This window comes from Microcebus murinus, chromosome 14, assembly GCF_040939455.1.
Source record: "Microcebus murinus isolate Inina chromosome 14, M.murinus_Inina_mat1.0, whole genome shotgun sequence".
In the NCBI taxonomy this organism is placed as follows: domain Eukaryota; kingdom Metazoa; phylum Chordata; class Mammalia; order Primates; family Cheirogaleidae; genus Microcebus; species Microcebus murinus.
In genome coordinates this window covers 26,503,298-26,530,311 of record NC_134117.1, presented here as the reverse complement: position 1 = coordinate 26,530,311, position 27,014 = coordinate 26,503,298, and the positions used below count along the sequence as shown (strand labels likewise).

The window sequence follows — 27,014 nt, the reverse complement described above, 5'->3', positions numbered from 1 at the left end:
TGATAGTTTATTTTCCTCTGTTAGGTAGATTATTAGTAAGGCCACCTTTCACACAGTATTCTGTGTACATCTATACAGAAAGGATAGATAGAACATAAATGATGAAGATTATTTTAGTTATCTAGTGTGCATAACAAACCACCCCAAAACTTATTGGCTTCTAACAACAAAAACCAGTTACTTATTCAGGCCAAAAAAGCTCTTTAATGCTTGATAAAAGATTTGCTACTCCAACCAGTTTTAGAACTACCCCCACACATTTCACAGGCCTCTAGGCAAGCAAACCTGCTGCTGCCTCATATACATAAGCAAATATGGTCAATATTGTTTCATTCCTTTGTTAGGACTTGTAGTCCCATGTGCTTGGCTCATGTAGGCACTTAATGAAGACTCATGAATGAATGAAGTAAGTGAGGGGGCTTTTCATGGACCTGGCTGCTTAGCACTGATTTTTCTTTTTGCCTGGCTTAGGTATTTGGCTCGAGTAGGGGAGCTTGAAGCTACTGACACTGAAGACCCCAATCTGAATTATGGACTTGTTGTGGACTGTGGCAGCAGTGGCTCCCGGATTTTTGTTTATTTCTGGCCAAGACATAATGGGAACCCCCATGACTTGCTGGACATCAAACAGATGAGAGACCGCAACAGCCAACCAGTGGTTAAAAAAATCAAGCCAGGTACCAGTCAGAGTATATTTTGTTGTTGATCTCTTTTATCTGCTACAGGGATAAGGGAGAAGGAAAGCTACTGTTTTCTTCTTGAGAGCCTGCATGATGGGAAGAATATCTCATTCATTATCACCTCACCTTCTGTCAGATAAATAAATGTTTAGGACCTTAAGCAGAACCTTATGGGGTATCAGTTTCCTGAGTCTTATATGATCTGCTTTTTTTTTTTTTTTTTTTTTTTTGAGACAGAGTCTCGCTTTGTTGCCCAGGCTAGAGTGAGTGCCATGGCGTCAGCCTAGCTCACAGCAACCTCAAACTCCTGGGCTCGAGTGATCCTTCTGCCTCAGCCTCCCGGGTAGCTGGGACTACAGGCATACGCCACCATGCCCGGCTAATTTTTTATATATATATCAGTTGGCCAATTAATTTCTTTCTATTTATAGTAGAGACGGGGTCTCGCTCTTGCTCAGGCTGGTTTCGAACTCCTGACCTTGAGCAATCCGCCCGCCTCGGCCTCCCAAGAGCTAGGATTACAGGCGTGAGCCACCGCGCCCGGCCCCATATGATCTGCTTTTTAAAGAAGGTGTTGTGTTTTATTTTACTTAAGGAATCTCTGCAATGGCAGACACTCCAGAACATGCCAGTGATTACCTTCGTCCTCTGCTGAGCTTTGCTGCTGCTCATGTGCCTGTGAAGAAGCACAAGGAGACCCCCCTTTACATCCTGTGCACAGCAGGCATGAGGCTTCTCCCGGAGAGGTGAGTCGCAGGGTCTAAGAGACAGGCAAACGGGCAGCACAAACGTTGAAAGACGATTCCGTGCATTGTCCTCTCTGGTTCCCTGGTCTGGAGGAGGGGTATGGGTACAGGACATAGAGTTGCCAGGTGGCACTGAAAGATTCTTTGTCCAGAAACAGAGCAGAGCCACCCCTTTACCCTATTATTGCACAATCAGTTGTTCATACTTTCATGTCATTTGCTTCTTTGGGATTAATATTTACCTGAAATGACCTTAATCATTCTTAGTTTGGATTGAGGGTTGGGAGTGGTGGTGATGGTGATAAATGAGGCATGTAGAGAGAGAACATAATTACAGAACGGTAGTAGGAGGGTCACCTGAGGACTCAGATACCTAGGGGCTACTGGGAGAGCTCTGGTAGGAACACTGCCTTCTCTGTAACTCTCTCTGGGTCCCTGGTGGTAATTGGGGAGTCCTCCACTTGCTGCTGCTGCTGCTGCAAAGCTTAGTCTCCATTGCCTTAGACCAGTTTTCTGAGCCTTAGCCAGGCAAGTCTTTTCCACTTGACCTCAGCAGTTCAGTCCAACATCTTGCCACCTAATCCCTCTTCCTATATTAGAAGAGGAGGAGGAGGAGGAAGTGGGGGAGAAGGTGGTGAAGGAGGCCATATTTAGGTCAGACCCCTCCTTGTTTGTGATCTCCCCCATTTGACATTTCTTTGATCTCTCTACATTTATTTTGGACATAAGGTAGGAGTGAGCTCCCTGAACTTCCTTTTTTATGATTTTATTGTGGTAAGAACACTTAATATGAGATCTGCCTCCTTAACAAGTTTTTAAGTGTACAATATGTTATTGTTGACTCTGTGTACAACGTTGTATAGCAGATCTTCGGAGCTTATTCATCTTGCTTAACTGAAATTTTACAAAAAGCCCATTTATTTCTCTTAGCATAATGTCCTCCTCAGTGTTCATCCATGTTATCACATATTGCAGAATTTCCTTATTTTTTAAACCTGAATAGTATTTCATTGTATGCAGTACCTTCATTTTCTTTACTCCTTCAAATTTGAATGGACATTTAGGTTGTTTCCACGTATTGGCTATTGTAAATAATGCTGCAGTGGGCATGGGAGTGCTATTGACTTTTTGAGATCCTGATTTCAATTCTTTTGGATAATTAGCCAGAAGTGAGATTGCTGCACCATATGATAGTTCTATTTTTTAATTTTTTGAGGAACCTCCATGCTGCTTTTTATAGCTGGTGTACCATTTCACATTTCTACCAACAATGTGCAGGGATTTCAATTTCTCCATATCCTTGCCAACATTTGTTTTTTTGTTTTTTGGATAACGGGTGTGAAGTTATAACTCATGTGGTTTTGATTTGCATTTCCCTGATGACTAGTGATGTTGAACATTTTTCATATACCTGTTGGCCATTTGTATGTCTTTGGAGAAATGTCTATTCAAGTCCATAGCCTATTTATTTTTACTTTATTTTTTTATTTTTATTTTTTAGAGACAAGGTCTTAGTCTGTTGCCCAGGCTAGAATGTGGTGCTATAATCATAGTTCACTGTAGCCTTGAACTCCTGAGCTCAAGTCATCCTCCGCCCTTAGCCTCCCAAAGCGTTGGGATTACACATATGGGCCACTACGCCCAGGCCTTAGTCCATTTTTAAATCAGGTTATTAATTTTTTTTGCAGTTGAGTTGTAGTTGTTTCTTATATGTTTTGAAGACTAACTCCTTATCAAATACGTGGTTTGTAAATATTTTATCCCATTCTGTGGCTTGCCTTTTCACTCTATTGTTTCCTTTGTTGTACAGAAGCTTTTAATTTTATATCTTCCCACTTGTTTATTTTTTGTTTTTGTTACCTGTGCTTTTGCTGTCTTATTAGTGAGATCATTGCCCATCTTAACTTTGGAATTCATCCTCCTGGAATGTTCAATCTCATAGTCATCTGGTATTTCTTGTTTTTTCTTTTCTTTTTTGATATTTCTTATTAGCTTAAATGTTTTCCTTTGGTAAATAGTTTTTTTTTTTTCCTACAAAGTTTAAGTTTTATACTTGGCTTTTCTTTCCTTAAAACAACAACAACAGAAACCTCATCCATACACATAAGGCTCCACTCCTTACGGCAGACACGTCATACAGTATAACATATCAATGCTTGTTTCAGTGGACTTCTTTCCTTCTGTTTAGACCCACAGTTACTGGTTTACTGTCTGATTTACTGTCCAGAGCAGATTATTTATATAGCCATTTGTCAACTGAGATGTCTTCTAGTTCCTTCTTTATTTCCCCATACATTTTGTTTTTTAGAAAATTTTCTTTTGTTTTTACTTATTTTTAAAACCAAACTTTAAATTGTTGCAGCTGCAACCTTACCTTATTAAAGAAAATCTTAAACAAAACAATAAAACTTATAATCCTACTATCCTATCAAAACTGTGTCATTTTGTTGCATTCCCTTCTCTCTATCCATCTGTACATAATTTCTGCAAAGTTATAGTGATACCGTGCATGCGATTAAGAAGTTTTGCTTTTGACATAGGCAATATTCACATCATTTTTAGGAATCCTGGGAAGAGCGTAGATGATACAAGAGGGGGTGCCATATCACAAAGTCTGAATGGCCTGCGATCTCACAACCAAAGAACAGGGAGGAAGGCCAGAGAAAAAAGGCAGAGCCAACCAGCAGGGCCGGGCAGAGGAACTTGGTTGGTGGTTTGGCTACCTTTTGTGTGTCGGGAGGAAAGGAGACTATTGCCTCACCTCCTGGCACTGTTCAGCATTACCTCTGACCTCTGTTGTCAAAGAAGTTTCCATCCAAATGAAGCCCACTGTGTAGCTCCACCCCATTTGTGTAAGATGCTAGTTGTCAGTGTGAAGCTCTGAATATTAATATTTATTTTATCTTAAGAATTTTCGAAGAAACTTGCATTTTCTTCTTTTAACCTGTTTTTTGATCACCTTTCTCAATAATGCATACATCCGTTCTTGGCTTAGGAAATCATTGCTGCCTCTAAGGCCAAGTTAGTTGTTAGCATAAGTGTGACTGTTGCCACAAGAATGTGTTTTATATGATTAATGCTTTGCTAACGTATTAGCATTTATGAGTAATATTCAAAGTAGAGTTGAATCACCTGGACTGTATTTTGAATTTATTATCACTTGGTTTTATTTCTTTGCCAAACGCCTGATAGAATTTTTCTCCATCTCCCTTTTATTTTGTAAGTGAGAAATACCCTTATAAAAATCACAAAGGTAATACAAGGTGGTATTTAATAAAAGAAGAATCTTTGTTTAGGAAGTTTCACACATATGTAAAAGTAAAGAAATCAGTGCCATGAAATCCCCATTTATCTATCACCCAGCTTCAACAGTTACCAACATTTTGCCACTAGTGATATTGAAAACATACTTAAAATGTTAGAGGAAAGACAACCCTATAAATACTAAGTTTCAAATGTTATCTACAAATTAAAAATGTTGTTATGTCCTTTGGATTTTGATCCCGATCTGCAGCTTGATATTTATAACGAAAAAAGTCAACCCTTAAAAGGGTTGATTAAAAAGTTAATTGTTAGCTATGTAATGGATTATATAAAAAAACTTGTGGAATAACAGTACTTCTTGTGTGGTAATGTCAGGCATTGTTTCTGTATTGTTAAGATCTGAAGATGAGACTATGTTCCTTAATTTAACATCTTTTTTCACTATTAGGAATAATGTAATTACATCTGTTTTATAGATTATGAAACTGTGCTGCAATTTCCGTGGCTTATTTGTACTCGGCTTGTGAGAGGCATAGAACCATAGTCTCGTTTTTTAGCACTATTCGAAGTATAATAATATGTAAGGGAAAAGTATTACTATTACCATATTGTCTTTTACGTAGGAGGCTATACAAAGGCATTTTAAACCTTTGAAATCAAAGGAGTCACCAAAAAGAAACGGGGCTTGACAAATGGATGAGATGGGTGAACAGTGAGGTCACAAAAGGACAAGTTGAGGCAGTTTGTGAGAAGATAGCTTAATGATTAACTTTGGGATTTTTTGTTCTTTCTTACAGGAAGCAGTTGGCTATTTTGGCTGACCTAGTGAAAGATTTACCACTGGAGTTTGATTTCCTCTTCTCACAGTCTCAGGCAGAAGTGATCTCTGGGAAGCAGGAAGGTAATGGGCCTTGAGGGGTGCACCTGGTTCACCTCTAAGCCAGCCATGGCCCAGCGTCTCTAACAGGCATTTAGGATTACTTTATATATCTGATTTTTGTTTTCCTGCCAGTAATTTTTTTTATTCTGCTATATCGTTTATTTGATTATTTGCATAGTCTGCATTGGTATCTGTTTTAGAATGCTGCTTCTAGAAGTTATAAATGTAGATCTGTTTTTAAATGAGTGTTAAGCTCTGTGTTTGTAAGAGTGTGTAAGTATTTAATGATGATTCCAGTTGGATATTTGGTTAGCTAACTGTACTTTCGAAAACATACAGTTCTAGGAGTTGTATTGAGTTTGTCAAATACAAATGTAAAGCAAATTATTAAAGTAATGGTAAACTTTAATTTCAGAGAATGATCAAAATGAGTTACTTTTGTTTTGTTATGGGCTCCCCCTTTACTGCAATTATTATCCGGCATTGATACTTCCCCTAGAAGCTCATACTATTTGGTTTATGCTTTTGGGGTGGAGTTGAATATGTGTTCTCATGCAGCAAAATATGGCCAGTTTGATGACTTATATTTCTATTTCTTGAAAAAGGGAAGGAGATCTTATATGTCTCCTAGTTGTAGTCCACACAAGAGGAAAGATTTACCTTTTTAAATTTCAGTATCAAAATTTTTCAGTCTTAAAATTTCCATTTTTTTCTTCTTAATATTCTATTTTCTTTCTTTTCTATATCTTTGCTGAGACCTGTGTTTTCATTCATTGTAAGACTGCTTGTATATCTTGGTTATATGGCTATTTTAATATCTTTGTCTGATAATTCCAATATATGTCATCTCAGGGTTGTTATTTTTTGATCATTCTTTTCACTTATCTATTACGAGTTGAGATTTTCCTCATTCTTTATATGCCAGGCAATTTTATATTGTATCTTGGAATATTGCATTATGAGATCCTTGGGCCTGTTTAATTCATAAAGAAACATAGTTTTTTTATTGTTGTTGTTTAAGCAGGCAGTTGATCTGTTTATGTTCAGGCCTCAAGTTCTGACCTGCCTTCTGTGGGCTATGATTCTATTAGCTTATTCTTCAAAGCCTTGGCACTGCTTATGTGTGTGTCAGCTAATCTGGAACCTAGGCACTGGCTTAACCCATAGTTCAGTTCCCAAAGTTGTTGGTATATTATTTAGGGGCAGATCCATGTATGTGTAGCTTGGAGGTGAGCCCAGAGGTTCATACACAACTTTGCTCCCTGTTGCCCATGATCTGAGACTTTTTGGTTTCTTGGAGCTCACTCTCATGGTCCTCCTGTCAGAAAACCAGGGCTTGAATTTGTCCCCTGTGCCTTGCACTTCCCATGATTGCTTCTGAATCCAGGGCCAAATGGTGGGAGGACAGAGGGAGAAAAATAAGCAATAGAGATTTGCCCCACACTCTTGAAGCTACAGCTTCTCTGGTCAGAGAGAATAATTCACATCCCTCAGTTTTAGGTATCTGCTCAACTTCCACCTCTGTTGCTGCAGGATTGGGGTTAGAGAGAACAAACTAAAGGAAAAAAAGCGGATTTCCCCTATTCTCTCTGAACCTTTGGCATCCCCTTTTCTGCTCCTTGGACCAGAAAGCAAGGACTTGAAGTTCTTTCTGTTTGTATCTGGTGTATACTTTCATATTTCAAGCTGTTCTTGAGTCCAGACCAGGCAGTATCTGAGGGGAAAAATATGGGACACTGACTACTGGTTTGGTGGTACTTTAAATTCTGGTCTCGTTCCCAGAAAACTGCTCCATGCATTCTATCTAGAGTTTATATTTACATTCAGTGGGGAGGCAGGGTGGAGTGTACTTACTCCATCTTGCCCAGAACCAGAAGTCCAAGATTTATATTTTTAAACATTTGTTTTTACAATTAATTCCTATTGATTGTAGGAAATTTGGAAGACACAAATACTTTTAAAAGGAAAAAAAATCACAAGATAATAGATTTGAAGTCCGTTCATTGAGAGTATGGAATAAAATACTATGGTTACTGTTTTCCAAGAAAAGGAGAAAAAGAGAAACTGTAGGGAGAGTTGTATACATGGTATAGCAGTAGAGAATTAAGTGAAGGCTTTTGTATTTCTTACTTAGGAGTTTATGCATGGATTGGAATCAACTTTGTTTTGGGAAGATTTGACCATGAGGATGGTGAGTAAAATTGTCTTCTTATGACAATTCATTACCTAAGGGCTGAAGGTTTAAGTCATACTTATCAGTAGCAGGTAAGTGCTAATTTTGAGTTGTTTTTCTTTCCTTTTTCTTTTTTAAAACTTAAGATGCTTCATTTTTCCAGTCCTAATTTGCTTTCTTTTATTTCTTTTAACTTTTTAATATGGAAAGTTTCAAACATTCACCAAAGTAGAGTAAAAAATAACACAAACCTCCATGGACCCAGACTCGATACTTATTGACGTTTTGACATTTTTTGTCCCCATACTCCCTCCACATATCATAGGTAGTTTTCTCATCAGATTCTTTTTTTTTTTTTTTTTTTTTTTGAGACAGAGTCTCGCTTTGTTGCCCAGGCTAGAGTGAGTGCCATGGCGTCAGCCTAGCTCACAGCAACCTCAAACTCCTGGGCTCAAGTGATCCTTCTGCCTCAGCCTCCCGAGTAGCTGGGACTACAGGCATGTGCCACCATGCCCGGCTAATTTTTTTATATATATATCAGTTGGCCAATTAATTTCTTTCTATTTATAGTAGAGACGGGGTCTCGCTCTTGCTCAGGCTGGTTTTGAACTCCTGACCTTGAGCAATCCGCCCGCCTCGGCCTCCCAAGAGCTAGGATTACAGGCGTGAGCCACAGCGCCCGGCCTCTCATCAGATTCTTTAAAGCAACCCTAGGCATGTCATTTTTATCTTCACGTATGTCATCATGTATCTCTAATAGATAAGGAGTTACAAAACAAAATGAAAATCCACAATGCTATTTTTAAACTTAATAGAATTAACAATATATGGTATCATGCAATACCCATATTTACTTATTTACTTATTTTACAGCCCAGCAAGATAACAACCTTTAGTTTCTTTTAATCTATAATAGTTAACCTTACTATCCCACTCCCCTGCCTTTAAAAACAAGAAAAAAATTGGGTCACTTGATAGAATGACTTTGCCACATTCTGGATTTGCTCAACTACATCTTTGTGAGGTTAACATGTTCTCTTTAACATGTTTCTTATTTCTTCTTATGTCCTTCAAACTGGAGGTCACATATAGATGCTTGGTTAGACTCATATGCAAGACTAAATCATATATGGTGCTATGTGTTTCCTACTTTTAGTCCCTGATCAGGTATTTAGGGTTCAAGTATTGTGAACCTGATCTAATTTATTATAAAAATTCCTCATTAGCCTTTCACCTAATGGTTGTAGTAGCCAATTATGATCATTACTTAAATATGTTTTTTCATTAGAGGTTGGAAAATGGTGATTTTTCCAATTCTGTCATTCCTTTCGCATTTAATAGCTAGGATTTTTATATAATGAACTTTTGTTCATCAACTCTTTGGTTATCCTAAAATATAGTTTTTATGGGAAAGACAGAATAAATCTTTGACTCTTTTCCTTTATGTATCAAGTTTTTGAATATTGAGTTGGTGTCTTAGCAACTTCCAAAGGTAACCTGGTAAAGTTTTTTATTTTAAACTATTGTTATAAACTCGTGTATTTTAATAAATTTGCTGCATTGGAGCCCATCACATTGTTATTCTTTTTAGGAGCACCTTTAGTTTGGCTCCTGTATCCTCTTAACACGATCCCAATACTCTTTTATATTTTCCTTGCTATCTGACGCACCAGGGTATCCCAAGCTCATCTTGTGTACTTTCTACCCTAGACCTGGCATTGGCCACTTTTTTAAAAGGAGCCCTGGTTTCTTTTAGTAAAAAATTATATTTAGAGATCATGGTCTAGATATAGATACTTATGTTCATTGCTCCTGGGATATCATTGCTTCCAGGCCTTTTAGGGAACAGAGCTAGAAAATATGTAATTTTTAGAAAAAGAAAAATAAATCGTTGAGTTCATAGTGATATTTCCAATTCACATTTAAGATTATAAGGTGGTTAATTTCTTTGACTTTATACCTGTATCTTTTTGCTCTTATGCTCCATCTTTGTTCCTGAAGATATTAACATAAAATAGTTATTTGCTTTATTCTACAGTATATATTTAATAGTTTTAAAATAATAATACTGATAATGTTATTAACAAATAAGACTACTAGAAAGCAGTTTAAGGTATTTGTTCCTTTTGTCCTTGGGATATATCTCATTGGGGATGTATGGTTAAAATGTCATGTTTAAGTCATTTGAAATAATTCTTCTCTGTATAATATACAGTTGATACAGTTAGATTAATTTCAATATTTTATAGAATTTCTGTTTTTGAATTAATTTGGGTTTTTAATTACTACAGCCGTTCTATTCATTATTTATTTCAGAATCAGATGCTGAGGCTCCCCAGGAATTGGTGACAGGACGCAGAAGGACAGTAGGGATACTGGATATGGGAGGAGCCTCTCTCCAAATTGCATATGAAGTTCCTACCTCAACTTCTGTCCTTCCTGCAAAACAGGTATTTTACCTTTTAGGGAAATTTAGCTGCTAGGAATACTGGTATTTGAGAAGGAAGTATAGTCTTTGGACTTAGACCAACATGCCTGGGTACAAATATTTGTTCAGATACTTGATAACTTTTGTTATTTTGAGTAAGTTACCTCTCTGAGCCTCAATTTCCCCATGTGTAAAAAGGGATAATAATAGTATCTACCTCATAAAGTTGTGAGGATGAAATAATACCATGCATATTAAGCAGTTAGCAAACTGCCCAGCCTATGATACTTAAAATTATACTATGTATCTCCTAGGGTTGCCTGAGGACTGACATGATAATACGTTTAAATCCTGTAGCACAGTATTTGATACATATCTATTGCTCGATAAATGCTATTCCATTTCCCCTCACTGATAATTCCATTCCTGTGCTTCTAGCATTTCTTACCTTACTAGAACATAAAGAATCTATTTTGAGGGAGAAGTTTCATCAGAGAGAGGAAGAGATATACAATTAACTTTTTGACCAGCTATTATGTGCAAGGAATAGACATATTAGTTATACTACCCTCAAAAGTTTATAATTTATCTGTCAGCGGAGACAGTCTGTGACATCAGGCAGACCATACCAGTACTATAATTTAATCTAAATCAGGGTTTCTCATCCTTGGCACTATTGACATTTTGGGCTGGATAATTCTTTATTGTTCAGGGTTGTCCTATGCATCATGTGATATTAGCAGCATCTCTGGCCTCTACCAGATGCCAATAACAACCCTCCCCATCCAGTTGTGACAATCGAAAGTGTCTCCAGAATTGCCAGATGTCCACTTGCAGGGCAGGGTGGAAATCACCCCTGGTTGTTGAGACCTTTTGGTTTAAACAGAGAGCTGTGGCAATGTGGTGACTGGCAGCTTCAACTCCATTTGCAAAGGCTTGAGTGGGAGCCATGCTGACTTCATGGATGGTAAAGTATTTATTTACTTGGGCCTTGGATGATAATAGCCTTTTGCTATTGTCATATATGTCAGTGGAGGTTGAGGGAAGGTGTTCTCCACCAAGGGAACACTGTATGCAAACGCACAGAGAAAGCAGCAAAGAGCCCGGAATGTTCAGGACAGGATTTTCAGGTGTAATAGTTAAGGGAAGAGAAGAGGGAGATAGATCATGAGCAGTTTTGGGTGCTGTCCTAGGAGGTTTGGCTTTTATTTCTGTAGATAGTGGGGAACCAGCAAAGTTTTTTGAGTAAGGCAGTCATATGGGCCTCAGTTTCATTATCTATAAAATAATTAAACTCTGAAAGTCCTTCCCAGCTCTGAATTTGGTGGCTGTGTTAATTTTATGACTGTGATCTGATCTATTTTTTAGGAAAATAATTTTGGTGTCAGTAGGAGAAATACAGGGCAGGGAGGCTTGAGTGAGAAGTGTTAAGGAGCTGACCTAGACAATGTAAGTGGATATGAAAGGGAGGGGACAGATTTCAAGGGATATCTTAGAGTAAAAACCCAATGGTAATGAGTGATTGTGGTGGTGTTGGAAAGGGCAGGAGGGATGGCCAGTGATGCTGAGGGTCTAACCTAGATAACCAGAGGGTGAGGAACCCAATCACTGAGAGAAGGACCACAAGGGAAAGGGCAGGGTTGATGTTAAGCAAACAGTATGGTCCTGAGAGGTTCAGATGAGAGCATCTATCTGGTTGTCTAGCTCTGAAATCCTAAGACAAATGAGCTCAATTTTGGGTATGTTGAATTTGAGATATCCAAAAACCATATATATGTGTCAAAATATCCACAGGACTGTTAGAAATGTGAATTTGGCAGTCAGCAGAGAATTTCATGCTACGGTTGGAGATTTGTGGAACTAATGGTTGTGAGACTTTTTTTTTTTTTTTTTTTTTTTTTTTTTTTAAATTTTTTTTTTTTGAGACAGAGTCTCGCTTTCTTGCCTAGGCTAGAGTGAGTGCCGTGGCGTCAGCCTAGCTCACAGCAACCTCAATCTCCTGGGCTCAAGCAATCCTGCTGTCTCAGCCTCCCGAGTTGCTGGGACTACAGGCACGAGCCACCATACCCGGCTAATTTTTTATATATATATATTAGTTGGCCAATTAATTTCTTTCTATTTTTATAGTAGAGACGGGGTCTCGCTCAGGCTGGTTTTGAACTCCTGACCTTGAGCAATCCGCCCGCCTCGGCCTCCCAGAGTGCTAGGATTACAAGCGTGAGCCACCGCGCCCGGCCGGTTGTGAGACTTTTTAGTTTATATTTGTTAGATGTATTCCACAGGCAAAATGAAGGCATGGTTCTGATACTAAGAAATGAATTTTTTGTGTGTGCAGATTTAGAAAACAACACTGGAATAGAAAATATATTTGCAAACAACAAATTAGATTTACACATAGCAATATAATAGCACTTAAAGGTGAATTTTAATGCGTGGTGGAAAAGGAAAGATACAATGAGACAACACAGTAGCATTTAAAATTTTTTAAATAGGCTTAAATGCCTATTTTTTTTGCACAATTTATAGAGTTATGCACATTCACAAAGTTGTGCAACCACCTTTATTGAATTCCAGAATATTTTCATCACCTCCAAAATCACCTATATTTACTTCTCATTCACTTACCATTACCAGTCACTTCCTATTCTTCCCTCTCCCCAGCCCTGACAACCACTAATCAACTTTCTGTCTCCTGTGAATTTGCCTATGTCTGGGCATTTCATATAAATGGAATCATAAAATATGTGGCATTTTGGAGAATTGGAAAATTCAGAAAAGTAGATGCAAGAAAATGACACCTGTAATAATTCTACTCCTATATATTTATATACAGTGTTTTAGTCTCTAATTTGGTACTTATGTTTTATTTAGTTTTTTATTTGTACTTTTCAGTGCAGTCTTGTAATTTCATGTCTTTGTTTCAAATAATGTCATGAGGATGAAAGAATGCTGTAAGATATTTTAAAGAGTAGTCATAGAAAATGAAGCCTGATGTATTAGTAATGTCATAGCTTTCTATAAATCAACAAAAACTAAAATTCCCTTTTTTTCTCTTGATACTGTATTACAGGAAGAAGCTGCCAAGATCCTGCTGGCTGAGTTCAACCTGGGCTGTGATGTGCAACACACTGAACATGTGTACAGGGTTTATGTCACGACCTTTCTGGGTTTTGGAGGCAACTTTGCCCGGCAGCGCTATGAAGACCTTGTGCTGAATGAAACTCTTAATAAAAACAGGTACATTTGGCCGGGCTTGGTGGTTCACGCCTGTAATGCTAGCACTGTGGGAGGCCGAGGCAGGAGGATTGCTTGAGGTCAGGAGTTCAAAACCCGAGCGAGACCCCATCTCTACTATAAATAGAAAGAAATTAATTGGCCAACTAATATATATAGAAAAAAATCAGCCGGGCATGGTGGCACATGCCTGTAGTCCCAGCTACTTGGGAGGCTGAGGAAGGAGAATTGCTTGAGCCCAGGAGTTTGAGGTTGCTGTGAGCTAGGCTGACGCCACGCCACTCACTCTAGCCTGGGCAACAAAGGGAGACTCTGTCTTAAAAAAAAAAAAAAAAAAAGGTACATTTGACATGAGATCTGGCTTTCTTTCTAAAATAGAATGTTGTCAGGCTGCAGATATTAGGAAGAAACATTTACATCCTCCTAAAATAGATAAGTCTTTGCTGCTTTTTTTTTCTGACCATCTATGCTGACAGGGAAGTATCTCTTAGAGACCCTCTATTAGCTGTTGCACCTGGTCTGGGTGAGGGTGCATTCCAGTTTTTGTCATTAGGGCTCATAAAAAAGTAGAGTAGCATTTTGTGATCTCTTGCTGTGGCCCCCATCAGACATGGCATCTTGGGATAAATGAGATTAATTAAATTGCTAATTTAAAATGTGCAGTGTAATGTAGCTGCTTGCAGTTCCTCCTTCTTGGAAGTCTCAAGACATGTTTATTGAATTACAGTGCAGTTGCATCTTATATGGGAGTTAGGTTCTATAGTGTGCTTAAAAGATAAAAAGCATGTATAGTTAAAATTAACTTTTAAAATGGTCTCTCATTAAGTCCAGAATAGCCAGTTTTTCCTCCAGCACTGAGCAGATCTTGGATTCTTCATTCGAGTACCAGATGAAGTAGTAAGACCATAATGTACAAACAGCCGTAGGTTTTTTTCTTAGTTACTTAAAATGATTTATTTTATCATTATGCACATTGAAGGAAAGCATAACAAAGAGTTCTTTTCTACTATAAAACTATTTATATTCATCTATTTAGCTAGAAACACTAGCTTGAAGAGGTACTGATATATTCCATCTGTAATAATTTCTCCACAGCAATCTATTGTTTTATATTTAGAGCATACTGAAGAAAATACTTTCTCATAAGTCTTTTTTGTTTTTCTAAGTCTCAACATTCACTGAGAGTTCAAGGTGCTTTGGGAGTATCCCAGTGTCCTGGAAGATTGATGAGTGCATTAAAACCAAGCTGCATACTTGTATTCTGAAAGTATTCCTGAACCCATGCAAATGTGGCTTGGGCTGAGGTGCTCAGATTGCTCCTGCAGGCACTATGGTGTTAGAACATTTGTTGTGAAGGTTTACCACCAGTTTTGTTTTTTTCCTTCTTCTTTAGCTGCTGTGCTTCCTATTCTGTTTTTTTCCTTTGTTGTTCTGTTGCCCTCCTGCCAAGTATCTAAGTTCCCTACTTCAGGTGATTGATGAGTAAAAGGCCTATCTTGTGTAGCTGCCTATCTATTAGAAAATCCTGTGCTTCCTAGGATGACAAAACAATGGTTCTCTCTTCTTAATAATGATTTTCTGAGTTTTCCTTATGGTTAGTGTCATATCCTTAAAATAGTCAGGTTCCAGTTGTTCCAAAACCTCCTGTGCTATTGCCACATTCCCATTCTGTCTTCAGTCTTTACACTTTTGGGTGCATCTTCATCCTAGGAAGTCCACTCTTCAATATCCGTCTGTTTAGGAACTGATGAATAATTAATTACAGTTGGCAAAGTTATTTGGTTTCCATTTAATTTCTGTCCTTGGCCAGATCTGCATATTAATCTCTTCTAGGAATGAGAATGTGGTTGCTAGGGAAGACTTGAGATAACAGGAACTGTGCCATAGCCATGATGGAAATCAAAACCTGCCCCTTCACTCCCAACTCAGAGGCTCCAGGCTCTGCAGATGGCTTCCAGGAGCTGGTGCTCCACCTGTTCTTTCCAAGCACCGTTCATGCAAAGCCAGGCATGTCCTCCGTCACCATCGCCAGCCATTGCTGTTGTGCCATTGCCATGGTCCTCTCTTGAGGAAGCCACAGCCTTTCCCACTTCGCCTCCTGCCAGTTGTATTTCTAAACATTAGAAACACACTCAGCATGGGAAGATCTTTGCATTTTTAAAAGGCATGTGGGAATGAAGACCAGATGGAGAAGAGCAGATTCACATCTCCAATTTCACTACACACTAGGAAATATACATATTTACTAAAAGGTTGAGCAGAATTGCTCACTGCTGTATTTGTCTCACTCTTTTTTTTCTAAATTTAATTTGCTTAAGTTGAATGTGCATGTGATACAACACATAATAATATTCCACCCCATCCTTGTTTCTAGGGTTGTCATGAAATCAATAAGGAGATATCCATGAAGTACATTGTATTTCTTAGACTGAGTACAGGGGTGGCATGTTTTGCTTGTTCTTGTCATCATGACAGACTGCTGGGCCAGAAGACAGGTCTGAGTCCTGACAATCCATTTCTGGATCCCTGCCTGCCTGTGGGACTCACAGACGTGGTGGAGAGGAACAGCCAGGTCCTGCATGTCCGAGGAAGAGGAGACTGGGCGACTTGCGGGGCGATGCTGAGCCCCCTGCTGGCTCGCTCCAACACCAGCCAGGCCTCACTGAACGGCATCTACCAGTCACCGATTGACTTCAACAACAGCGAGTTCTATGGCTTCTCTGAGTTTTTTTACTGTACAGAGGATGTGTTGCGCATAGGAGGCCGGTACCATGGGCCAACATTTGCCAAGGCTGCTCAGGTAAGTTATTAATAATGAAGATGACTCATGCTGGCAGCAGCCATTTATTGGATGCCTAACTTTGTGCCAGGTGCTGTGCAGAGTAGAACAAAGCTCTCTCTTTGGCTTTCGTTGTTACTATTCCTAGTCCTAACCTTATAACCTGGGAAGCCTGGGGGGCTCAGGAGCCATATTCGGCTGGTTTGGTACTAAACTTGGAGGCGATGGGAATAAAAAGGATACAGCACAGCATTAGTGGTTGAATATGCCATTTCTGTTTCATTTGTCTGCTAGTAGCCCACAAGTAATGGAAATGGAACAGTGGCAACTGTGGGGACGTTAGAGAGTCTGCCTCCAATTTCATGTTGCACTGACTCTCTGTGGTTGTTCCAGGATTACTGCAGCATGGCTTGGTCGGTACTAACCCAGAGATTCAAGAATGGGCTCTTTTCATCACATGCAGATGAGCATCGACTCAAGTAAGTCACTTCTTTTTCTTCCTTAGATGTGGCTTTAAAATGTAGACGGCAGATTATAATGAGAGAGAGAGAGAGTGAGCAATAATACAGATGGGATTTTATGTTGAAGGAGCATTTGATTATTTCAGATTTTGATTTTCTGAGGGATAGGGTCAAAATAGTGAGCCTAGTTTAGCAAAGCCAAGGGAAATCAGTGGTTACTAAAGAGAGTTCTCTCTAAGTGGTTTGACATCCAAAGTGATGATCTTTTTTAAAAAACTTTTTAGGCCGGGCGCGGTGGCTCACGCCTGTAATCCTAGCACTCTGGGAGGCCGAGGCGGGCGGATTGCTCAAGGTCGGGAGTTCGAAACCAGCCTGAGCGAGACCCCGTCTCTACTAAAAAAATAGAAAGAAATTAATTGACCAACTAAAAGTATATATACAAAAAATTAGCCGGGCATGGTGGCGCATGCCTGTAGTCCCAGCTACTCGGGAGGCTGAGGCAGGAGGATCGCTTGAGCCCAGGAGTTTGAGGTTGCTGTGAGCTAGGCTGACGCCACGGCACTCACTCTAGCCTGGGCAACAAAAAGTGAGACTCTGTCTCAAAAAAATAAAAATAAAAAAAAATAAAAAATAAAAATAAAAAACTTTTTAGCATAGAGAATATCAAACGTACAGAAAAGTAGAAAGAATAGTAACATAAACCCTCATGTAACTGTCACACAGCTTCAAACAAATACCAACATTTTGCCAGTTGGGTTCATTGGTTCTCCCATTTTATAAACAATTTAGTTAAAAATTTTTTAAACAAACAAAACTAGAATAGTATAATGAACTCCTGTGTACCTGTGACCCAGCTTGTCTACTAACAGTTATCAGCTCCAGGCCGTTCTTGTTTTTATCTATTTTCCAACCCACTATCCCCCTCTTACCACAGCTGCGTTATTTTAAAGCAGATCCCAGACATCATATAATAACATCAGTAGATATTTCGGCATGCTCTCTGAAGATAGGGACTTTAAAAAAAAAGAAGAAAAAAAAAACATAGCCACAATCTCATTATTGCCTAAAGATACTCTTCATTTTTGTGGTAAACACAAGATAAAGTGGGCTCAAATTGGGCTCCATCTAGAGGTGAGGAAGGTGAAGTGAGGAGAGGCGGGTCCTTTGACATTTAATGTGAATACAGTGTGACTTATTGAGAAGGAAGGCATTAGAATTCTTTCCTCTTTTTTTAAAACATAATTTTTTTGGTCACACAGATATCAGTGTTTTAAATCAGCTTGGATGTACCAAGTCCTACATGAAGGATTCCACTTTCCCTATGACTATCCAAACCTGCGGACAGCCCAGCTGGTATATGACCGAGAAGTTCAGTGGACGCTGGGAGCCATTTTATATAAAACACGTTTCTTACCGCTCAGGTAAAGTGAGACTGACCAAGCTGGTATCTTGAGCTCAGAGGATATTAGTCAATGCCTCAGAACGGTTTTGTTTTTTTAAGTGACTTCCCTTCCCTCCCCACTCCACCCTCTCCCATTACTTCTACCCAAACTCCAAACTCCAAATTACTCCACACCAAACTCCCATTACTTCCTCATGAGCCGCTATTACGAATCAGGTTGAGCATTATTGGTCTGGAATCTGTTTACTCAGCTTTGCCATTTCAGAAATTCAGCTTTTTGTGTTCACCCACAGCAAATCAGTCTTTAGGATTGAGCTCTTACTAATCATTTCAAAGATACTAAGTGATAAAGTGATAAAGTCATTCTTAAGATACCCTGGAAAACATATCTGATGAATTGGGGATCGTGGGGACCTGGAAAGTGTGCTCCAAATAAAGGGTTGGTTATTGTCACGCAGAAGTGATGTCCCAGCATTTGCCAGTTCTCATTTGTCTGGAGAATCCAGAAATCCATATGAAGTCTTTCACTTTCACAGTCTAATTTGTCTGGAGAATCCAGAAATCCATATGAAGTCTTTCATTTTAAACAATACTGTAGGTTAAACAAGACAACACTAGATCTGGGATTAGGATCACCAAAGAGTAGCTTCTGTTCTAGCCAGGCAGATCATTGTATTCTGGTTTACATATATCTCTTTATTTTTTTTCCAGATTATAATACAAATGATCAAGCAACAGCTTTCTTTAGATATATCCTATATCCTAAGGAAATGAAGCAACTTTAAAAAAAATTTTAGACACACTCTGATTTCTTGGATTCAAGAGGATACCCTATTTTCATTAGTATTATATGTAAAAACTGTATTTTAAGATTTGTGTTACAGATGACTGGTCTTGTCTTCTGTTCATCTTTTTGGCTTTAGTTTTAAAGGCCTTCTGATTTTGTCCCCAGATGTGTAAGCCTGTGAGGCTCCTTCCCTAGGTCAGGGAAAGGAAGGTGCAGGGGGAATCATGCAGCAGCCCTGGGGCTGGGGACATTCTTTGTCTTTGCTTACTCTGTGGAGCCTGTATCATAGACTGTTCATGTAGATGAAATAAATAGGATAACACCACTGAACCTTTCACATCAGAGTAAATGTTTCCCTCTGAAAATAATGGGTTTTTTCTACCTTCAAACTCCTCCAGGGATCTTCGGCAGGAAGGTGTCCGGCAAGTCCATGGTAGCTGGTTACGTCTCTCCTTTGTGTACAACCACTATCTCTTTTTTGCCTGTATCCTGGTGGTGCTACTGGCCATCATCCTGTATCTTCTGCGTCTACGCCGAATTCACCACCGACAAACTCGAGCCTCAGCACCGCTGGACTTGCTGTGGCTTGAAGAGGTGGTGCCCATGATCGGAGTACAGGTGGGACCGTGAGGCCAGACCAGGACTAGAGAAGCTCGAGCCACCCCAGAGTCGCTGCTCATTGAATTCCTCACTTTCTTGTATTGGCCTCAGTTGCTGCATTGCTTGGCCTTGTGGATATTTTCCTTTGAAATTCCTACTTTAATTTCTTCATTAATTCCTTCTCAGTTCCCAGGTCTCTTCTCCGAGAGAAGCTGTAATTTAGTCTGTGATGAGAGATTGGTGCTAACACAGGGGACCAAGCTTTGTCTGATTGAAGCGTGATTCTACTCCTTTATCCTGAGAGGTCTAGTGTGTTCCTGGGATCTCGCCTTTTCTTCCCTTGCTAAAGCATGAGGTTTGGCAATGGGCATGCTAGAAGCCTGGTTGAAACCACACTTGGAGCATCTGATTCAAAGCCGGAGACATTTTAGCAAGTGCAGCAGCCTCTTCTTTCTCTGTAACAGAGATATCATTTATGTGGAGATCCACAGCCTTTAATAAGGATCCAAGATCTTTGGAGTTCAAAGGACCAGATATGAATTTCCAGACAACCAAAATAACATAACTTCCTTGGTTACTTGACAAAGAAGCCATTGTGGGTGTGATCCAAGATCCCTGATGTGGTGTTGCTGATGTTAGTGCGTGATTTTAAAGGTTAGAACCCCTTCTAAATGAATGGTCCGTGGAAGATTTTATAGTATCTTAATCTGATGCCTGGTATGACCAGGGTAGAAAATTTTTCCATGTCTATGTGCCTCACAGGCTGTTTGGGCATTAATTTTGCTTTTGAGCCTTAAGTGTGCTTGTAGGATGGAGAAACTGTGATGGGGATGGGGGACCTGGATTTGTCTGGTTTCAGGTCACTGTCCCCTAGGGTTATTTTTATGAACTCCTGGATAGGAAGATACAAAGAGAGTTCTTTCATTTCACTGCTAAGATCAATACATAGTTTGGGAAGGGATGTATTTGGATTGTTTTTAAAGGAAAGAAGAACAATATCAGGAGAGTGGGCAAAGGGAATAACATCAAAGCTCTTAATTTATTAATTATTTTTGAGAAATAGAAGTTTTCTCGGTTTCTGACTCTTGGAATGACTGAAAGTGAGCAAATTCTAAACTTTGGAATAGATAAATCTGTTAATAAGTCATCTGGCAACTTGAGATTGCCCAGTCACAAACAGCACTTCCATTAATGGGGAGAGAGGAAAAGCCATAATAGTTACATTTTCATCCACTACCCTTTAGGAGCTTTGCTTCTCCTCTACATTTAGCCTTTAAATTGCATAAAGATTTCTTTTTCATCAACTCCCCCCCTTTCTTATATGTAGCCCTGCATGCCCTGTCTGTGAATATGCTCCCAACGTTGAAGTAGCTTTCTTTTCTGTTGCCTTTTGATTTCTAGGATTAGATGAATAGAGGGAAAGATCCCTGACTTTAAAGAAAAACACATGGAATTCTTCAAAAATAAATTTCATACTAGCAGCTGAATCAAATACTTCATAGAACAAAGAAAAAGAAATCAAGATCCTCCTAGAAATAAACTGAGACTGAGTACACTGACACTTGGTTGACAGGTGAAAGGTGACAAGCCTTAATTGTTTTCAAATTAGATAAACATGGATCTAGCAAACACTCTTACGGTTTCCTTTGGAAATATCTTTTATCTTTCATTAGGGCTTTTGTCATAGCAATTTCCTTTATTTTTATTTATTTTTTTGAGACATGGTCTCACTCTGTTGTCTGGGCTAGCATGCCGTGGCGTCCTTATAGCTCACAGCAACCTCAAACTCCTGGGCTCAAGCATTCCTCCTGCCTCAGTCTCCCCAGTAGCTGGGACTACAGGCATGTACCACCATGTCCAGCTAATTTTTTCTATTTTGGGTAGAGACGGGGGTCTCGCTCTTGCTCAGGTTGGTATCAAACTCCTGACCTCAAATGATCCTCCCATCTCAGCCTCCTAGAGTGCTAGGATTACAGATGTGAGTCACTGCACCTGGCCAATTTCCTTTAATTTTTAAGACTTTCAAATTGCCTTGATTTTCTTTTATTTCTTAGTATCTTTGTATCCTACAAGTAAGCCCTTGCCTTATGAATGCTGCTTAAAAATAATGTCAGAATGTTTTTGCTAGCCATTACCTCTTCAGGTAACTTTTTCTTTTCCCCTCACGTAGCTTCCAAATACTATTTTTGGTTTTTCTGTGATATCTAGTCAAAGATCTAGTCAAAAAGTACCTGACTGGCTAACAGTGATCATATTCATGTGCTCAAAATGAAGTTGAAGCAGGGAGAGAGTGATTAGCCCAAATTGAAAGCTCTTATTAGTAAAGTTATCCTTCATCCTGGTTGTAATAATGATAGCCACCATTTGTTAAATACTTACTATATACCACAGCAATTTAATTTTATGTGTATTATTTAATCATTACAACCTTTCAGATATTATGTTCTTTTTATAGTTGAGAATCTCAGGATACCTACATTTATCATTTTTTCAATATAAATGTATTTCTTATTCTTAATTTATTTTAATTAGTCTTTGCATTTTTGTTTAGTGTGCTATATATTATAATTTTAATATTATGGGATCTAAGCTTGCCTTTATTACCATGAGTAAGACTTCCCAGAGTTCTATAGTATAAAAATAAGAAGGAAAAATTTTTATTATATCCCTCAGAGGAACAGAATATTTGCTCTTGGTATTATTGGCTCTTGTGCTGCTTCTATTCTTCCAGTTAATAGATTTTAAATGAAATCTCATTAGCTAGAAACAGAAGCCATTTATTCCTTGCTGAGGGCCAATTACTTACATATATTGCTTCCTCATAATGAAATCTATCTTGCCATGCCCTTGACCCTCTTTTAGCCTTCAGTTTTTAAATATTTATTTTCTATTTGCATTTCTGCACTTTGAGTGGTCCCTCTACAAAGGTAATTATGGTGTCATAAAATGCACAGTCCACTAATTCCTTTGAAGCTTACCAACCACTCTTGTTAACCTGAACTGTTATAGTACTTTTGTTATTACTGAGGACAGGTCACAGATGTCAAAATTGGAGTCAGTGGCTTATAGTGATGATGCTTTATTAATCTTGTGATGGCATAATCGATCACTTTTCCCTGAATTCTTGTCACTAGAACATAATGAAAATAATCTATAACATCCACTAATGTAGCATTACATTCACTTAAGTTGCAGTTAACTCTAAGCCAAATTATACCACCTTTCTTTCTGTACCTTAGCACCTTGAATTGAATTTCCCAGGTCTGAGAAATCTTAATCACTTTCCACCAACCTTGTATTTATTTTCCAACTGTTATCCAAAGCATTCTGCCCCTCCCACTCCTCAGCCTAAGACCTTCCTTTTACTTCAAGGCCTTGGGTAGTGATTATTGAAAGGTGGCTGACTGAAGGTCTGCCATGCACTTGTTAAGCTAGTCTTTTCGGGCATTAACACTTATCACATCCTTTTTTTTTTTTTTTTTTTTTGAGACAGAGTCTCGCTTGTTGCCCAGGCTAGAGTGAGTGCCGTGGCGTCAGCCTAGCTCACAGCAACCTCAAACTCCTGGGCTCAAGCAATCCTGCTGCCTCAGCCTCCCGAGTAGCTGGGACTACAGGCATGCGCCACCATGCTCGGCTAATTTTTTTATATATATATTAGTTGGCCAATTAATTTCTTTCTGTTTATAGTAGAGACGGGGTCTCGCTCTTGCTCAGGCTGGTTTTGAACTCCTGACCTCGAGCAATCCGCCCGCCTCAGCCTCCCAGAGTGCTAGGATTACAGGCGTGAGCCACCGCGCCCAGCTCCTTATTAAATTTTTGAAATAGCTTATACTTCTCACTGGGATTATCTGAACAGATGCCTTCCCCCTTACCCTGTCTCAGTTTTGTGTTTTGCTTTTTGTCAGGGGAGAAAGACAAGTGGGCGGTATCATTTAACATTTGACTGCCACCCTAGAAAAATTTTTTTTTCCTTGGGGCCACAATGTTTTATTATGAAAATAGAATAAAAACTTCAAAAACAAAATGATCCTTTCTAATTTAATGAAAAATGAAATTTATTGACTTCTATTCATTTAATCCATGTTTTTAGAATTCATGTGTCAATACTAATTGTAAAAATAAGATCATCAACAAGATTTTCACAAACCAACTGCAAGGTTTTGCTTCAGGAGGCACTGGGCTCAAAACTAGCGTGAGTCAAATAAAACTCACATGGCAGTTAATGTGTTAAAGAGCACTGGACTTAATAGTAGTAGACTTGGATTCTAGACCTGGCTTTGTCACTTAGTAGCTCAGGTACCCCAGGTAAGTCACTTGCCCTCTTTGATTCAGTTCTCATCTATAAAACAGGGTGGCTAGAAAAGATAAGGAACTAAAGGCAACCAACAAGGTAGGAAACTCTTACTGTTTTAGGAAGAGGATTTTGCCCCTTTGGTTTATAATAGAAGACCAGGCTGCCCCAAAGAGCCTCCTATTTTATCCATAGCCCCTGATGTTAAAGGTTAATGGGAATGGAGTTTCCAACAGCAATCATTCATTATAAATAAATTTCAGGAGACAAGAGTTTCAAAACTGGAATTTTAGAGGTCTTCTGACCACCCCCCCACCCCACCCCCGTTTTATGGGTAATGAAATAGAGGCCCAGAGCAGTTGTAATATGTACAGTCACAGTGAGTAGAATCTTGGACCCCATGTTTCTCTGTTCTCTGTTAACACCCTTCACCCCCAACCACTTTGACACCTACAATGAAATGCTTATTAACAGAATCTTTGTGCAAGTGTATTTCAACAGTATCTATTCTTTATGATACAGCTGGCTGCAATTAACCATGCTAAGTCTTTATAACTGCTTCTGATATTCATTTGTAATTGCTTTGTTCACAGTTAGTAATAAACTTTGAAAGAAATACTAAACTTTGTTAGAATTAGTGCCAAGTTTCCACTACATCCATTCTAGTTTATTTCTTCTAAAACCTTTAAATTTTAGATGTCTCTTTTAAATAATTTGCTTAATTTTGTACAATTTTCTTAACCACAGTATCCAAGCAATTCATAAGGTGATTACAATCTAAATGAGGGTATAAATGCCTATTAGATCTACCTCACTAAAGAATGTGGTTGTATTCTTGTGAAGTTTCCAGACTCACTTACAAAAACAGAATGCTATTTTCTTTTTGCTGTCTTTAAGCTTCTTTTTAGACTAATTCAGAACTAGTATGTAATTTTCCTTTTTTGCTGTAGTATGTGGTATAACATCATTTCAATTGGAATTAAGAATTAAGGTAGAAATAGCAGATGTTTCAAATTCTCCTAAATTAGTCTGTTAGGTATGCTGGCTTCAGCGTCCTGCCACTGGGTCAATAATCTTGTTGAACTTGTGAGGATTTTGCTGGTGTTATATATATATATATATGTGTGTATATATATATAAATTACTGTTAAATGAGGACCCAAAATCAAAAGTTTTGGTTCTTTTGATTAAAAATCTAGAATAGTAAACATTTTTGCAAACAGTGAATATACCTGACATCAGCACTTTCAAGTTATATTCTATATTCCTTATGGTTCTGTCTCATAACCTGGATCTGATTTGAAAAGTTGTAGCGCCGTTTGGGTGTCCTGTCCACCTTCTGGTTTGTTTCTGCAGATCACTTGTTAAAGCTTAATTTTAAGCCTATTTTGCCTACTTTCTTTTTTATATCCTAATAGACTTCCCTTATATTATTACATGTTTCCCTTTTGCTCTAATATTTCATTATTTCCCAGTTTGTTGGTACCATTAGAGGGACAGTGAAAGAACACACCAGTTGACCATTGTGTTTCTCAGGAAATCTGAGCAATACGATCCTTTTATTTGTAAAACTGAATCATTACTTGTAAGAGCTTTCACTTTTAAAATAATCAATCATTGCTTGCCATTCCTATAAAAACCAAAGCTGAAACCTTTTCTGAAACACAGGATGTCTATAGCCATGCATTTCAGGCAAGCCTGAAGACATGTCTGCTCTTAAGCCTCTCCTTTTAAGTAGGGCAGCCACTTGTATACCCTCCGGTGGCCTACCATTTATCCACTCTAAGGTAGCCCTGGTACTTTCCTAAGTGGCCCATCCTACAGAGCACCTATCAGAGTTTGGCCTGCTGTTGGTGAAGGCCCTCTCTCTTATTAGCTTCATAAAACTCATTTCCACAAGCAGGGATCCTAGACAAATACTATGGTTTCTAGTATTTGTTACTATGTTGTGTTTGAAATTCTCATTCTACAATTCCTCTTTAGTGGAAGCCCTGAGGTGTATGCCATGTCTATTATTTCTACCTTGAACAATGGCCTCTGCAGTGTGTTGAAAGGTATCTTTTTATTATTATCGACAACTGGACACTCCACCAGTTGCTGCCACCAAAGGCTGCCTGTATTGAATTGCTTTTGAGGGCTGTTAAGACTGTATGTTTTTCTAATGCCTCACATTAAATAATTATTTTGTTGAACAGTCCTTAAAATTTAACATTGTAAGTCAGTATTGAGGAAAATGTGCAATGCATGTTAGAGAAGTGACACATTTTCCCTTATGCAGGGACGTGCGTATATGTGTTATAATACATATGCCGATATATAACCCACCACCTGAGGACCAGAAAGATAGCTGTAGATAAATAAACTGGTTATCCTAAAATCACGATCAGTGTTGGTCTTTGCAACCAACATTGCTTTAGGCAGACCAACACTGATCGTGATTAGCAGTTGCTAATTGTTACCTGTACTACAAGGAGAGCATGTGTCAATGTAAATTAAAGACAATATCTGGGTTGACTGATTAAGAAAGCCATATGTTTTAATTTCCTTCATGTTATAAAAACAACTGACAGAACTTTTGAGCGATCTTTGAGAATACTAAGGAAAATTCATTTAATCCTATACGTATGTAATGACTTTTTTGGGAAAGAGGTGTTTGGGACATCAATCTGTAACCATCCATTTTCTATTTATGCATTCATTCATTCCATGTTTAGTATATGGAATGGTGGTGCTGGGAATAACACAAATAAAAAATTAAGATAATCACCATCAAGAGCTCATAGTTGCCAAAATACAGTTACAGAGCTAAATGCAACCACATGTTTTTCAAATTCATCATCTGTAATTAAAGAAACGTGAACTAAAACATCTGAAACATGAACTTATCTGAGTTGCTACTTTCTTGGAGGGAACTGTAGAAGCATTAACATATGGTTCCTTAGGTCATACTGCCCTCTGCTGACTTAGTTATTAATCAAGGACAACCTGGGTTTGGGGGGATCAGGAGATGATCGTTGGGAACCTGTTGTAGTGACTGCAGTTCCTTTAAAGAATTCTATATAGAAGATATGATATCCTATTAACATACAACAGGATCAATAGATTAAATGATGGGGTGGGGCAGAAATTTGGAGGGAATGGGAATAAGCTGGTCAGAACTTTCTAAGGTAACTAGGCTATTAGGACTTAAGTCAGTGGTCCCCAAACTTGTCTATGTGCGGTAATCACCTGCAAAACTTGAAAAATATGCCTATTACTGCTCCCACATAACGTGATTTAATTGGTCTTA

General features: G+C 38.6%; 1 protein-coding gene and 1 pseudogene across 2 annotated transcripts in view; one reads left to right on the top strand and one right to left on the bottom strand.

Moving 5' to 3' along the window:
- Positions 1-26,606, top strand: part of ENTPD7 (ectonucleoside triphosphate diphosphohydrolase 7) — a 43,910-nt gene extending 17,304 nt beyond the window's left edge. For both annotated transcript variants that reach the window (XM_012768271.2, XM_012768282.3), the window contains 10 exons: positions 472-677; positions 1,276-1,426; positions 5,488-5,591; positions 7,705-7,761; positions 10,060-10,193; positions 13,242-13,408; positions 15,881-16,205; positions 16,578-16,663; positions 17,905-18,066; positions 19,233-26,606. In XM_012768271.2, coding sequence (XP_012623725.1) covers positions 472-677; positions 1,276-1,426; positions 5,488-5,591; positions 7,705-7,761; positions 10,060-10,193; positions 13,242-13,408; positions 15,881-16,205; positions 16,578-16,663; positions 17,905-18,066; positions 19,233-19,464 — 1,624 coding nt within the window. In that variant the 3' untranslated portion in view covers positions 19,465-26,606. The remainder of the gene's footprint in view (positions 1-471; positions 678-1,275; positions 1,427-5,487; positions 5,592-7,704; positions 7,762-10,059; positions 10,194-13,241; positions 13,409-15,880; positions 16,206-16,577; positions 16,664-17,904; positions 18,067-19,232) is intronic.
- On the bottom strand, positions 14,299-15,441 carry LOC109729424 (receptor-binding cancer antigen expressed on SiSo cells pseudogene; annotated as a pseudogene).
- Positions 26,607-27,014: the final 408 nt, after the last annotated feature.